The sequence below is a fragment of the Canis lupus genome, chromosome 8 (genome assembly GCF_011100685.1).
Source record: "Canis lupus familiaris isolate Mischka breed German Shepherd chromosome 8, alternate assembly UU_Cfam_GSD_1.0, whole genome shotgun sequence".
NCBI lineage: Eukaryota > Metazoa > Chordata > Mammalia > Carnivora > Canidae > Canis > Canis lupus.
In genome coordinates, this window is record NC_049229.1 from 27,363,245 (window position 1) to 27,377,962 (window position 14,718).

Sequence of the window (14,718 nt, forward strand, 5' to 3'; positions counted from 1 at the left end):
ATTTATTAACTGTTACAGTGAGTGGAAATGATACATGAACAAGGAGTCTGATGAGATATCTCCATGCTATGAGATTCATTGAAAGCAAATGTTATACCTTCACACACTATCTCAGGCAGAGAACTGCACCCTTCTCTGCTACTTCCAACCACAGAGTTCTAGGTACAGGTTAGCCACAGACAAAACAAAAACAAAAGAAAATTACAGGAGTCATAAAGAGAGGAAGAAAAGTATGAGTTATAAAAAGAGAACAGTTAAAAACCGGGTATATTATATACCTGAATATGTGTGCTCCAGTCAGTAAGAACTTACAAAGACCAACATTTACATTTCTCTGTGTATCAATTTTACAGGTATTAAAATGTCTTGTAGTTCTAATCCTGCAACTGCTGCCTCACCTACTGTGATTTGGTTATTAGTTTGTGAACTCACCACCTTACCTCTACCCAGCCCAATATAGTTATTTAGAAGATTCCAGTATGGATGGATCTGATGCTGAAGACTTTTGTTTTATAGTATATATTCTACATCTCCAAAAGGCAATTTTGTTGTTCAAGTGTTGGAACTGTTGGCTATGGAAAGTACACTGCAGACTTGAAAATTGCTGATACAGACTGTAACTCTTTTCTTGAATGTCCAAAATGAATTGTTCATAGGACATTGCCTCCTGTAGTGGGAAAAGCCCTGGAGTGGTCTTTTTCATTAGACTATGAAATAGAAGAATTTAATTGCCTTAGGGTGTGGATATGTACTGTATTAGCTCAGTGACTTTTTTTTTGTTTTGTTTTGTTTTTAGTATTTTATTTTTAAGTAATCTTTACACTTGAGCCTACGGGCTTGAACTCACAACTCTGAGATCAAGAGTAGCTCACTCCAATGACTGAGCCAGCCAGGGACCCATAGGATCGGTGACTTTTAAATTGGCATAGAAGGATGAGGAGAAATTCTTCCCCCAAGAGAGCACATACATAAGATTAGAATCATCTCGAAAGCTTTTCTTAAAATCCCTGATCCCAAAGATTCTGATGTAGGAACATCTCCCTGCCTGCACCTAGCCACTCACCCAGTGAGAAGAACGTACCTGTCCCTCAGGGGAGGTGAGCACAAAAAAATGGTGTGAAAACCACTGTAATGTACCCCAAAATGGCCTAATATATAGATATCAGAACATAAATAAAAATCCAATTTGTAGGGCTGGTGGGATGGGGAAGTTTTTGCTTAATGGTTAGAGTTTTTGGGGTGATGCAAATGTTTGGGAAGTAGTGGTAATGGTAGAAGAACAATGTGAATGTAGTTAATGCCACTAAATTTTAAAATGGCACACCTTGTTATGATTTACCGCCATTTAAAAAATGAATATACCAAAAGTCATTGAATTATATACTTTATTATTTTTAAAAGATGTTTTTTGTTTGTTTAAAAAAATTTTTTTTTTAATTTTTATTTACTTATGATAGTCACAGAGAGAGAGAGAGGCAGAGACACAGGCAGAGGGAAAAGCAGGCTCCATGCACCGGGAGCCCGACGTGGGATTCGATCCCGGGTCTCCAGGATCGTGCCCCGGGCCAAAGGCAGGCGCCAAACCGCTGCGCCACCCAGGGATCCCTATTTTTTAAAGATTTTTTAAAAATTTATTCATGAGTGACACAGAGAGAGGTAGACACACAGGTAGAGGGGGAAGCAGGCTCCCCACAGGGAGCCTGATGTGGAACTTGATCCCAGGATTCTGGGATCATGACCAGAGCCAAAGGCAGATGCTCAACTGTTGAGCCACCCAAGGCCCTGAATTATATACTTTAAATAGGGAAACTACATGGTTTTCATTAGAATAGCGTATGAGATGTTCTTTTCAGTGTTCCAATGGAAAATTCATGCTTTTTCTTCAGTTATTCAGTTCATTCAGAACATTAGATTTACCTCACCCATTAGCAAAAATTTACTACTAGATCAAAGAGAAAATAATGAAGGGAAATTGCTTGTGATGGCTAATCTTGTAAGGTGGGGTCAGGAAGAGACAGGGGTTTCTGAGGCCCGCTAGAGCAGGTAGGAGAACTGGCCTGTTGGCAGAACATTTGGAGAAGATCTACCAGTGACTAAGTATACCCTGTTACTTTTCAGTTTGGTACTAGACATGTGGAGCTTAGCTTCAGCTATCTTATCACAATATATAATTATTTCATCAGAAAACATGTCTACATCTAAACACAGCCTGCAGCTCAAGCTTTGGAACACATTTATTATACGCTGTCAGAGAAAGAAAAAATGGTTTGGATTTTACTATTTATAGTTTAATCTCCTTATTAGTGGATAAATCAGAGAACATAAAATTGGCAGAAACCTCAGTGGTCATTTAAATGTCAGTGTAACATATTTGCCCATATTTCACACTTGAAAACCATCTTTTTAAAGTCACCTTTGCATGTGTCCAGCTCCATAAAAGAAAATATTTAAATCTCTGTCATCCTATAATTCAGCTTTAAAATATTTATATCCTTTGAAAGTACAGAAAGACATTTTCTACCCATGCCTCTCTACCTTAAATAAATTTTACAGTTCTTTAGATAACATTTTCATTCACTCAAAGCAAAATATCTCTGGAAACTTTTACTTATTAAGGAGGATTTGTACATAAGTTGTTTTATATCCTATACCAGTATTTAGTATTCATGAAGAAATCTAGAAGCCTGGAAACTCGTGTCTAAGCTAACAGGTTTTACAACCCCATTTTTTTTTAAAGATTTTATTTATTTTATCTTTTTTTAAGATTTTAAGATTTATTTATTTTTTTAAGATTTATAAAACTTAAGATTTGTTTATTTTTTATTTTATTTATTTTATCTCATTTATTCATGAGAGAGAGAGAGAGGCAGAGACACAGCAGAGGAAGAAGCAGGCTCCATGTGGGGAGCCCGATGTGGGACTCCATCCCAGGTCTCCAGGATCACACCCTGGGCTGAAGGCGGCGCTAAATCACTGAGCCACCCAGGCTGCCCTACTACCCCATTTCTATGTTTAACAGATGTACCTCCCTCAAGGCAGTACTGAGTTACAAATGTAGTAAGGAAAGATGGCAGCGCTTGAAGATTAAACCTCTAAATGCTAATGCTCCCAAATTCCCTGCATGGGTTCCCCAGCTAAAGAGGTTGTTAGCAATCCACCTGTAAAGCACTACAATATAGAAGGTGGATCAGGAAACAGATAAAACCACAGCAGGGGGCGGGGGAGCTCTGGGCCTCTTGGCTAATATCAGCGAGAATCCCTGCCTCCTGAATTTGTTCCAGTACAGGTTCCTGCATTTTAGGATAGTCAACGTTACCCTTTCCTCTGTCAGGCCATATGAATTCCTGTGACTGTGCAATAAGCAAAAACGTCTATCAAACTTGGTAAGACACACCAAAGAATTCAGCTTGGCAGCATACCTTTTCACTTTTCTTCATAATAGGAATTCAATGTTATGCTAGTCTCTCCCAACAAATGGTGCATTCAGGGATTAAAATATTCTTCATAGCTAAGGCCATTTACTTAAAAACTTACCTCCATTAGCTGCTCATCCAGTTTTACTTGTTTCTTTTTCAGGCCTTCATTTTCCAAATGAATCGTTTCTAATTCTCTTTCAAGGGAATTCATCTGACTGACCTGCTGAAGAACAAAAAAAATTCCCGATTAAAAAAGGAAGCCCTTGAGTTGCTCTACTTTATTTTGACAAATTGATGCTAGGCAGAAATCTTAACCCTTGGAAGAAAGTGGAGTTCACTCATTGAAGGAAAATAATATAATTCAGTGCACGGATTACATTTAAGTAGTATGGTTTTTAATCACCACTGCTTATAGAGAACAGATTCAATAAGGCACCTGGCTTTCAAACATCAGTGCCATTATACATCCAGGACATAAGCCCATGCCCATATTTACATATATATGCATAACCAGTAAGTACGCATCCCTGAAAGAAAACTTCCACAAAATATTTATCCTTACCATGAGCCATGTACACTGTTATTTTCTAGCATTTTTTATGAATAAAAAAGGCTGGTGCTTCACTAAATCGATTTCATGATCTTCTATTCTGAATCCGCAGTGGGAAAAAACATGGGAAAAAAGTGGGCCTTGGGGAAAAATTTAAGGTTTAACACTGAGAGTACATAAAACATGAGTTTAGAACTCCATTCTCATTTATAAAGATGAAATTAGAAGATTTTTATGAGATTTTTGGAAATCTCTATTATAGGAAGAATCTAATGACCTACATGACCCTGGAATTTACAATATTGCTAAGTAGAAAATATAGCCACACTTCTAGAATGCTGATTTTGGTTTCTATCAAAAAGAGCTGAGGAGAGGAGTAAGAATTGTTAAAGAGAAGCATAAACTTTTCGGGTTAAAACCCATCATTAGACTTTTCCCTTAGCAGGTGGATGAAACCCTTTGTCTTTCTGAAAACTTTACCTGAATGAACCTAAAATCATATAGTATTTCAGCTTTAGAGCACAAACCAGTCTTCTTATTGCCTATGGTCATGGAAAGGTTCACAAACCTAAAACTTTCATACAATTTTTATAACAGAAGGGAATGATCATTCGTCATTCTTCCCAGATTTTTATACAAACCATAATCTTCAGAAGAGGAGGGTAACGGTGAAAACTCTTGAGTTTTAGTTTAGAAGAACTAAGAAAGAAAAACAAGTAACAACAAGAACACCCAGGGTAACATTGGTCTTAGAACTCCTACTTCATGGAACAAAGTACAGAAAGCGAACTGAACTTGGTCCAGTCTCCAGCATGGTCCCTAAAGATCTCCACTTCTTGGTGTTCATACCTCTGTGTAGTTTCCTGTGTGAGGGTTAGTCTGTGTGACCAATAGAATAGAGCAGAAATGATGGGTGTGGCACTTCCAGGATTACCTTATAAAAAGCATTACAGCTTTTGTCATGATCTTTTGGGATCTCTATTTCTTTCTCTCCTATCACTCCCTGCCCTGTCCTGGGAAAAGGCCCAAGCAGTGAGGAGCTGAGGCCTCTGGTAGTCAGCCAGCAAGGAACAGAAGCCTCCTCCTCACGGTTACATGACTGGACTTGGAGGTGAATCCTCTAGTTCCAGTGAAGCCTTCAGATAAATGAAGTCCCAGCTGGTATGTGGACTGCAGCCTCATGAGACCCTTAGCCAGAACCACTCAGCTGAGCTGCATCTGAATTCCCCACCTACAGAAACTGTGAGACAACCAATGTTTGTTGTCTTAATTTGTTATACAGCAACATGTAACGAATACAGATCATGTTAAAATGTTTCTAATATTCAGGATATATATATTAAAAAATATATTCTACTAATTTAAAAGGGCTTTAATACTCCTGAAGATGATTAACCATCTTCATTATGTACGCTTAAAGTTAACTGCTCCTTTTCAACCATCACTCAATCAAAAAGAACTATAACCCTATTTGAGAAGATTACAAAGGTACAGATATATAGAAGAACCAAAATATAACTCTGTAATCATTTCCTTGGAAGCATGCAGGGAAAGAAACCTACGCCTATGCTCAGGGACACATCATAGTAAGGACATAGATACATGGAATAAACTCTCAAAACTCACCTTCCTATTAGTAGGAGGCTGTTCCTTTGGAAACTGTTCACACTCTCTCTTTAAGCTCAACTTCTCTTGCTCTGTGGGCTTCATAGTAGCTGATGGGTTTAGATGTTTCTGATGCTTGGGAGGAATAAGGCTGGATTCCAACTGACGGACCTAATAAGAACATATGTGAGAGGAAGAAATATTAATATAATCATCTGGCAAGAAAACAAAACACAACACAACACAACACAATGACCATAAGCAAAGTTTTTTTTTTTTCAGCACTTGGGTTTTGTTGTATTAAAAACTTCTTTTTTTTTTTTTTTTTTTTTCAGTCAAGTCTGCCAATTCTGGAAGAAATGATCCTTCTAGGTAAATCTATTTTTACTCTGGTTGTGTCTAAAAATCCAACACTGTAAGGATCAGACAAAGAAAAGGGGGCCTCTGGATCTACCAAACTGCTAGAAGTCAATAGTGTGACTGTCCAGAAAACAGATGTAGTCCCAGGCACTTTCTCTCTGACATGAACATAACTTGAGTCAATGAGGTGATCAACTGAGTCAATGAGGTCCCATCAACTTTGTATTGGGACTGTTCACATCTGAAACAATGCACTGATCTCAACCAAGTTCCATGAGGGCAGCGACCATGTCTATCTCGTTCAACATTGTTCAACTGAGAGCAGAGTTTCTGGCACAGAGTATGTTCTAAATGACTCTCTATGGCTCTTCGGAGAGCTCTTCCTTCAAAGAGATGTTTAAGCATAGGTTAAACACAGTTGGTCAGCTACTTAGTAGAAGTAAAGAATATAAACATCAGTTTAGTGGCTGGAAAAAGTCATCCTTAGAGACCATTCTAACCTTGAAACGCAGAGTCTTTAAAAAGGGGTACCTTTTCTCTTATGAAGAGCTAGCCCAACAAGTTGTGAGTCTAATTTTGCTATTTTTGTACTACCAGTCTTGGCGGTTAATCTATTTGAATGAAGGATATATGATTAACATAATTTCCATGAGGCTATTTTGGAGAGGAGGGTTAAAATCACTGATTTTAATATAGAACTGATTATACAAAATGAAAAATATTGTCTAAATGTACCAGGATAAAATTATTTGCAAGTAAATGATAAATTATGTATTCTTATTTTAAAAAGATTATTCATTTATTTATTCATGAGAGACAGAGAGAGAGAGAAAGAGAAAGGCAGAGACACAGGCAGAGGGAGAAGCAGGCCCCACGCAGGGAGCCCAATGTGGGACCCGATCCCGGGTCTCCAGGATCACACCCCGGGCCAAAGGCAGCGCTAAACCGCCCAGCCATCCGGGCTTCCCTAATTATGTATTCTTAAAGCAAGTCTGTCATAGCAGAATACTCAAACCCACACCTTAGAAGCATTTCAATCATATCAAACATTCATTTTCATATCAAACTAAGTACTGTCAAACATTTGCCACCATGTGTGGCTTTTTAAGTCACCTTCTCCCGGGAGTGCGTGAGCTCTGCTTTGGTGTTCCGTACCACGGTATGGAGTTTCTCATTCTCTTGCCAAAGCAGCTGTTGTTCCTCCTTTACCAGATGATCCATCTTGTCCCAAGTCAGCCTTTGCTGCTGGTTATGGAATCCTGATGGATGGCTGACTATTTCTGGGGCCCAGTTCTTAAGAGTAAACTGAAGAGTTAAGCCTTGAAAACAAGCTGATTTCTGTTTTGAGTATATTTATTCAATGATGAGCCCCATCAAGTTTAACAGCAAAGAGAACTGTAGGGCAAGTCCCAATTCTATAGAGAACCCAAGTGCATAGAGTGCGGTGGCCTTAAAAATTGCTTCTTACTTATGGAGTTAATACTTTGGCCCCAGAGAACCATTCTTTTGGTTAAACAGAGGACACAAAGAGAACTTCAAACTCCACGGCTAACTTGAAAGCTTTCACAAGCTAAACTCTTTTCACATTTGCAATCAGATCCTTTCTTAGAATCCTAAGCACAAACTGTCCATGTAATTGAGGTCTGAACTCCAGAACATGCTTTTAGCTACCAAAGTGATTTTTTAGGGGGTCCTGGAAACTGCTTTAAAAAAGGGAACAAGTAGGTAAGGCTTTTGCTTTTAAAGCCAAAACATGAAAAAGAAAAGTTACAATCTCATTTTGAGAAAAATGTCAGCCCAGAAGTTAAAAATGGAAACAACTATTTTCCTTAAAAATAAAATAAAATAAAAAGAAGGCACCTGGCTGGCTCAGTTGGTAAGAACATGCTGACTCTTAGACTCTTGGTCATGAGTTCAAGCCCCACATTGGGTGTGGAGCCCACTTAAAAAATATTATATATTACATATATATATATATATATCACCAAGATATAAAATAACTGGATTAAAATAACTGCCCTACTTTTATGGTAGGACAAAATCTTAATATCTCCACAAGGCTGACATCTGTAATTCCATTTCATTTATATACACATAGATGAAGCAGAATTGTGAAATATTAAAATGAGACAACAGACTTTATACAACATCGAAATATATGCTTTGTTACTATAAAATAACTCAGCATGGTCTTCTGTCTTACACAATACAAAAAAATAACCTTGTCACTACAGTTCCATTTATATGAAGTTCAGAAACAGGCATTCCTAACCTATGGTGGCAGAGGGTAGAGAAGCGGTTCCCTTGTGGTTATCAACTGGAGGGGGGACCAGAGAGACTGCTGGGTGCTGGAAATGTTCTATATTTTGAGCTAGGAGGTGTTTACGCAAATATAAACACATGCACATACACTGATAGGTATGTAAAATATACATACTGGCCTTTGAACAGCACAGGTTTGAATTGCATGCGTCCACTTGCACACAGATTTCTTTTTTTTTTTTACAGATTTCTTGATAAATACAGTACCATAAATGTATTTTATATTTTCTTTTCTCTAGCTTTATTGTAAGAATACAGTATACAACATATGTAATACACAGAATATGTGTTGACTGTTTATATTATTGGTAAGGCTTCCAGTCAACACTAGCCTTAGCTATTATACTTAAGTTTTGGGGGAGTCAGAAATTATATGTGGATTTCTGACTGCACAGGGAGCTGGGGATCCTAACTCCTACATTGTTCAAGGGTCAACTCTATATTTATGTCAATACATGTATGCATCTATAAAACTTAAGTTATAGTCTTAAAATCTGTGCACCTTACTGTATAAAATTATACCTCAATAAAAAAGAAATTACCTTGTCATCAGCATTCTGAAGTTGCTTATATAAAGACACCACTTCTTGTTTTAAAGCCTCCTTTTCCTGCTGAGTAACTCGAAGGTCAGATTTAATCAGCGACATTTGCAAGTTTACATTCTGCAGGGTGTCTTCTAAATTCTGGACCTGCATCATAAGAACAATCTTGCACTGTGATACAGATCCTCGTGGTCTTACCAAAGCATGCCCAGAAACAAATGAGCTAGGACAAGAGAATTCCAAAGTCCCTTCTGTTTCTATTTACTATATACAGCTCTTTTCAGTAGCTTAGTGGAAATCCCAGATATTATACTGTATTATAATCCCAGGATGTTATATTTAGGTCAATGATGAACTGTGTTCTATAACAAGGTATTGCTGATATAGTCATCTGGTATATTACCAAGTGGTATCTTATAGAACCAATGAGAACCAACTGGCAAGACAAAAGATGGCCTTACCGAATCTCGTAGAAATTGTGTTTTAGCCAGTGGCGTTGGTTAGCAAAGGACCTCTTAGTTGAAAATCAAAATCCATAGTTGTTAGAACCCTACTCCATGCTAACATCTAATATCTATTTTAATTAAAAATAATTTAAATTTGTAAAAGCAATGTTGATAGAGATCTTTAACAGGGCATGAATCTGCCTTAGAAATCCTTTTTCTAGGGGTGCCTGGGTGGCTCAGTCGTTTAAGGTCTGCCTTCAGCTCAGGTCATGATCCCAGGATTCTGGGATCCAGTCCTGCATTGGGTTCCCCGCTCAGTGGGTAATCTGCTTCTCCCACTGCCCTCCCCTACCCCCGCTCATGATCTCTCTCCCTCTCTCTAATAGTAAAATCTTTTAAAAAAGAAATCCTTTTTCTTAATGAGAAACAAGCAGTCATTTCTACACCTTATGATCAGATAATCTCATAATTATAATAATGAGCTTTGAGGGAAGTGTTCAAATTATTTCATCACACTATAGCATGTGACAGATATGAGTCAAGTTGAATCATTCTGAGCCTTCCTGGGCCAAGTCCACCTAGAATATTCTTTCTATGGGGAGCTCTGTTGGAATATGTAAGAGAATATTAACTGCGCAGATGAAACAAGAATTGTCCACATACCTTTTCCTGTGAAGCCACTAGTTGGGACTTTAAAGTTTCACTCTGGTGTTCCCAAGACTTCTGTTCTTGCTTCATAGTAGCTATTCTGTGCTCTAAAAGACTTGATTTTGCCAACTGTTCCAGGAAAAGAAAAGAGGTAACAAGGGCATATTTGCATCTAGCCTCAATTTATATACTTCTGCATATGCTGAGAAGATCAAGCACCATCTATTTACATGGTGGAGCAGGGCAAGGTGAAAGAAAGGTGTTTTCCTGATTCCCTTTCTAACTTTAACTTTGAAGAGTCTCCTTTTTGGGGGGCAATTTCCATTTTTCTCTCTCCCTGCCTCATTGTGGGTGAGAAATGGTTGGAAGGCAATTAGAATTTTCAAGGAGCCCCTGGGAGGCTCAGCCAGTTGGATATCTGACTCTTGATTTCAGCTCAGGGTTATGAGATTGAGCCCCACGTTGGGCTCTGGGCTGGGCACAGAGCCTGCTTAGGATTCTCTTTTTCCCTCTCCCCTCCCCATACCTCCCCCTCCAGTCTCGAGAGTGTACCATAATAGGAAAATATGGAATGCCTATTAGGGCAGGTGGGACAAAAGCAGTATTTTTGGGGTTTGCTAGGGAAAATACAATAGAAAAAAAGTGTCAGTGTAATAGATCTCAGATTATTAAATGCAACAATATTTCTATCATATGTTAATAGTGATATATTTAAATAACATACATTAAGGAGCATCTGGGTGGCTCAGTCGGTTAAGGGTCTGACTCTTGATTTCGGCTAAGGTCCTGATCTCAGGGTCGTGAGACTGAGCCCCAGGTTGGGCATGGAGCCTGTTTAAGATTCTCTCTGGCCCCCTCTCCCTCTGTCCCCCGCCTCTACTTGTGCTCAAAATAATAAATAAATAACAAACAAATACACAGACATTTCAATAATACATATTAAGTAGCATGGTTATATATTAAAATAAGATAAACTATATATATAATAATTATTAACCAATGTAGACTCCTATCAAAATCATGACCTCAGGAATTCTGAGGTCACATAAGGGCAGCCGAACTGCTGCTCTCGGAGACCTTGGAACAATTAGGGTGAAGTAAGAGGCCCATGTGCCACTGTCCAGAGAAATGCTCATTATGGTATATACTGTACAATAGTGGTAAAAAGTCTTATGTTTACTACCTTATCCACACAGCTTTTTAATTCTTCACTCAGAGCTTCCTTTTCTTTCAGCAGTTTTTCATTGTAGCTTAGAACACTAGAAAGTTTTTGCTGGAAGTCAGTGAGATCAGGACATCTGTGCAGCTGTAAGAGATAAACAATCCCATCATATCTCATGGCTGTACTTATAAAGAGGTATTTATAAACAGGGCATTTTCGTGGCTGCTGCTATTTCCCTATCTGCATGGATATTTCAGGGGACATATAAACTCTAGGGAATTAAATTTAACAAAATGTTCCCTGCTAGATTCTCTCCAATCTCTAATGACTGCCAAAATATCTGCCCAAATAGATTCACACAGAGAGACACCATTACATAGTGGTCCTGGCTTTCCGTTTTTACCTTCAGGGTAAAATACTGCCATTCTGTTACCAGTATAACGTGTGTATGTCTATAGCACAATACATTTTCCTCACACTTTTTTAACTAGAAAAAAAATCTTTTTCAGAAGTCTCAGTCTAGACTATAGAATCAGTGAACCAAGTACAGCGCATCAAAGGGCAAGTTTTAAAGCTAAAACAATGAGCATTTTCCCTTTGGAAGAGGCCAAAACTGCCTTGCTTAGTAAAATGTTAATGGTGGACACACTGGCTTCCTCCTCTGTACTGGAGTCAAGACAAACCAGACCGTTCCTTTTCTGTTTCAGTATCAGCCTTACTAGGATTGATGCTTTTGGTCAGATAATTCTTTGTTTTGGGGGCTGTGCTGTGCACTGGAGGATGGTTAGCAGCCTCTCTGGTTTTACCTATCAGATGCCTGTAGCACTCCTCTCCCCGACACACCAGTTGTGAAAACCAAATATGGCCCTAGACATGGCTAAATGTCCCTGGGTGGAGGAGTAATTTGCATCTCTCCACAAATACTGCCTTAAAGAGACTGATGATTTCTTATACTTCTTTCCCAGAGTTCATACATTTTAAATTTCCCTCTGTTTCACCTGGCTTTCACGTTTTCAATTCTTTATTATTCATGATGATTTTATGGCCATCATTTTACTTCACACTGTAAGTTCTTACACATTTAGCTTTAGGAATGACAAAATAGACTTTAAGGGTGGAATCTTGTCTTCAACTGACAACAAATCCAGCATACCTTACAAATCTAAAGTCAGAAGGACATAGGAAAATGTATTTTAAAGTAGCTAGGCATTGGTTTATGAAAGGACCGGTCTCCTTTGCTAGCTACCTTGCTTTCTCGCCCCCAGACCCTCATAAAACTTGGTACCGTTTTGAGTGTACAGACTGGCACGAGAGTTCTGCTGATGCTACTTGTATTTCTTTTCTGTGCAACAGAGAATTTCTCATTCAAAAAATACTTTTACTTGTATTAGGTCCTACAGAGTGGCACATACTTCCTAGGCCCAAGCTGTACAGCAGCAACAATGGGCTGGAAACTGTCCTACTGTTGTGATCCAAGAGAATCCAGGTGCCACGAAACAACTTCTACCAAAGGCAGAAAGGGCTCATCATTTTTCCACTTCACTATTTATACCAACGCCTCTGTAAAAAATATACAATAAAAATGTGCTGAATGATGTCCTCCTCATGCTATTTTACTCCCCGATCCACTCCATTTCTTCTGATCTTTAGCTTAGTGAAGTCACAAAACACGCATTTCCCATGCTATGGATTTGGAGCCCATCATTAACATCTTAAAGACGGAACAACAGATTTTCAAAAGGTAAAGGAGATAAGTATGCCCATGGTAACAAGGATGAACTTGGTCATAACAGTTTTAGAATACTTGTGCACTATAGAAAGGCCCTTTTAATTTCTGGAATGTTTATCATGGCAGACAGCTTCTGTTATGGCGGAACAAATGAACCTTGCATAGCAGCACCTGACTTGAAAGGGTTCTTATAAAGCTCCTTATCAGTTACCAAACTAGGTATTAGGAGAGATACAAATTCCCTGGAAGTATTACAATCCTATTAGGAAATCAAGACTCATAGGAGTCAACAGATCAACACCAACATAAAATTCCGTGGCAGAGACTCAATATTTCAGCATTCAGAGGATGCCATTATGCTCATAAGCTGAACAGACACAAGTGAGAGAGTTTTATAATCTAAGGATGTCATAGTATCAAAGTAAATCTATGGTGAAGCAAATTAAAAAAGCAGAATCCTGATTTATAAATCAGGAGTGCTCAAAGTTTGTTCAGAATAAAGAATTTAAAAAAGGACAACATTCAGGATATAGCTTTAAGGTGAACCCTCTTATATTTAAAATCAAGTCTTTGTTTCAAACTTTGAAATAGGTTTCTTAAAGCCAAATTGCTAAGTGAGACTGCATCCCTGATAATGTTCTAGAATTTACTCTTTTGCCCAGGAGAGATGCCTCAAACTTTCTATAAGAATAAAGGGAAAGAGGGACGAGCTTCACCTATGTCTCACAAATCTAGATGAATAGTTACTAAAGTTACGAACAAGAGAGTCACTCTCTTTTAGATAAACTTATATTGCTTTATCACCTGGCCAGAAGAGAGCAGAACAACAAATTTCTAAATTGAAGTGGTTGTGATTGATTTCTAGTAACAGAATTCCAGTCTACAACATATGTAAGTTACACAACTAGAACAGCATTCAGAGAATTAGCACTAGGAGCCCTTTCTTATAAGTGGGCTCATTCTGCAAACCCTCAGTTTTACTAAGCAGGTTGACAGGACTCTATATAAAAGATATTTGGTGCCTAGAAAACCAGACCATCAGGTGCCATATTGTTCTAGGAGTTTCCCCGCTGCCACCCACTCCAAGCAGCACAGTCTTACTTGTTTCATTTTCTCCAGTTCATCTTTGAGAAGGAGGTTTTCCTGTTCCACCATATGAGTCTGTATTTTAACTTCAGAGAGCTCTGCCTCCAGAGAAGACACTAAAGCTGAGGACTAAGAGGAAAAATTAGAAAGTCAAGTAAGGGACATCTTCCTGTAGCTTGGGGAAATTTACTAGGTTTGCAAAAGGCAGAGGTCAGGAAACCCTAGCCCAAATTCAGGGACACACTTTTTTTTAATTTAAATTTAATTAATTAACATATAATGTATTATTGGTTTCCAAGGTAGAGGTCAGTGATTCTCAGTCTTAACAGCCAGTGCTCACCACATCATGTGCCCTTCTTAATGCCCATCACTCAGTTACTCCCCTAACTCCCTCCCCTCCTGCCATCCCCAGTTCGTTTCCTGATTAAGAGTCTCTTATGGTTTGTCTCCCTCTCTGATTTCATCTTTTTTTTCCTTTCTTTTATGAACATTATCCTCAGTCAAAACTATCTTTTGAAAGATCGTGCACCTAAACGGTATGAACGTGATTTCTCACGTAGGTTTTGCAGGTTTGTCCACTGCAAAGCTACCTTCTCTCGGGGGAGATAGCTTGAGACAACAAAGATCGTGTTTCTCTTGAAACTCCTGTTGGTTTACTTCAGTGGATTTTTGCCTATAACAGTTATTAACTCTCGTGTTTGCCTAATGATGACTTTCTATTTCCTTCTTTCTTTCTACATTTATTAACTGGAATTTTGCCGTGAAGAAGAACTGTTATTTCTCCCTCATTTATTTAACTTTTAATATCAGGATGTACCCATACAAATTTATATTTATTTTATGCTATACTAG

At 38.3% G+C, this 14,718-nt stretch overlaps 1 protein-coding gene and 1 long non-coding RNA gene across 17 annotated transcripts in view; one reads left to right on the forward strand and one right to left on the reverse strand.

The window, feature by feature from the left end:
• LOC111097030 overlaps positions 1 to 4,035 on the forward strand; it is a 43,993-nt gene extending 39,958 nt beyond the window's left edge. The window contains exon 3 of the long non-coding RNA XR_005363244.1: positions 3,577 to 4,035. This is a non-coding gene — a long non-coding RNA (uncharacterized LOC111097030). The remainder of the gene's footprint in view (positions 1 to 3,576) is intronic.
• The window catches only part of NIN (ninein), a 98,439-nt gene that overhangs the window by 11,393 nt on the left and 72,328 nt on the right, over positions 1 to 14,718 (reverse strand). For 7 of the 16 annotated variants that reach the window (XR_005363243.1, XR_005363242.1, XM_038544678.1 and 4 more), the window contains 7 exons: positions 13,882 to 13,995; positions 11,073 to 11,195; positions 9,905 to 10,018; positions 8,796 to 8,942; positions 7,045 to 7,236; positions 5,593 to 5,742; positions 3,535 to 3,639 (listed from right to left, as the gene is read on the reverse strand). Coding sequence is in view for 14 of the 16 variants with exons in the window: in XM_038544678.1 (XP_038400606.1) it covers positions 3,535 to 3,639; positions 5,593 to 5,742; positions 7,045 to 7,236; positions 8,796 to 8,942; positions 9,905 to 10,018; positions 11,073 to 11,195; positions 13,882 to 13,995 (945 nt within the window). In the remaining 2 variants the exon portion in view is untranslated. Of the gene's footprint in view, positions 1 to 97; positions 159 to 3,534; positions 3,640 to 5,592; positions 5,743 to 7,044; positions 7,237 to 8,795; positions 8,943 to 9,904; positions 10,019 to 11,072; positions 11,196 to 13,881; positions 13,996 to 14,718 lie in introns of all 16 variants that reach the window. The other 9 variants (XM_038544691.1, XM_038544681.1, XM_038544687.1 and 6 more) reach the window with 6 other exon arrangements.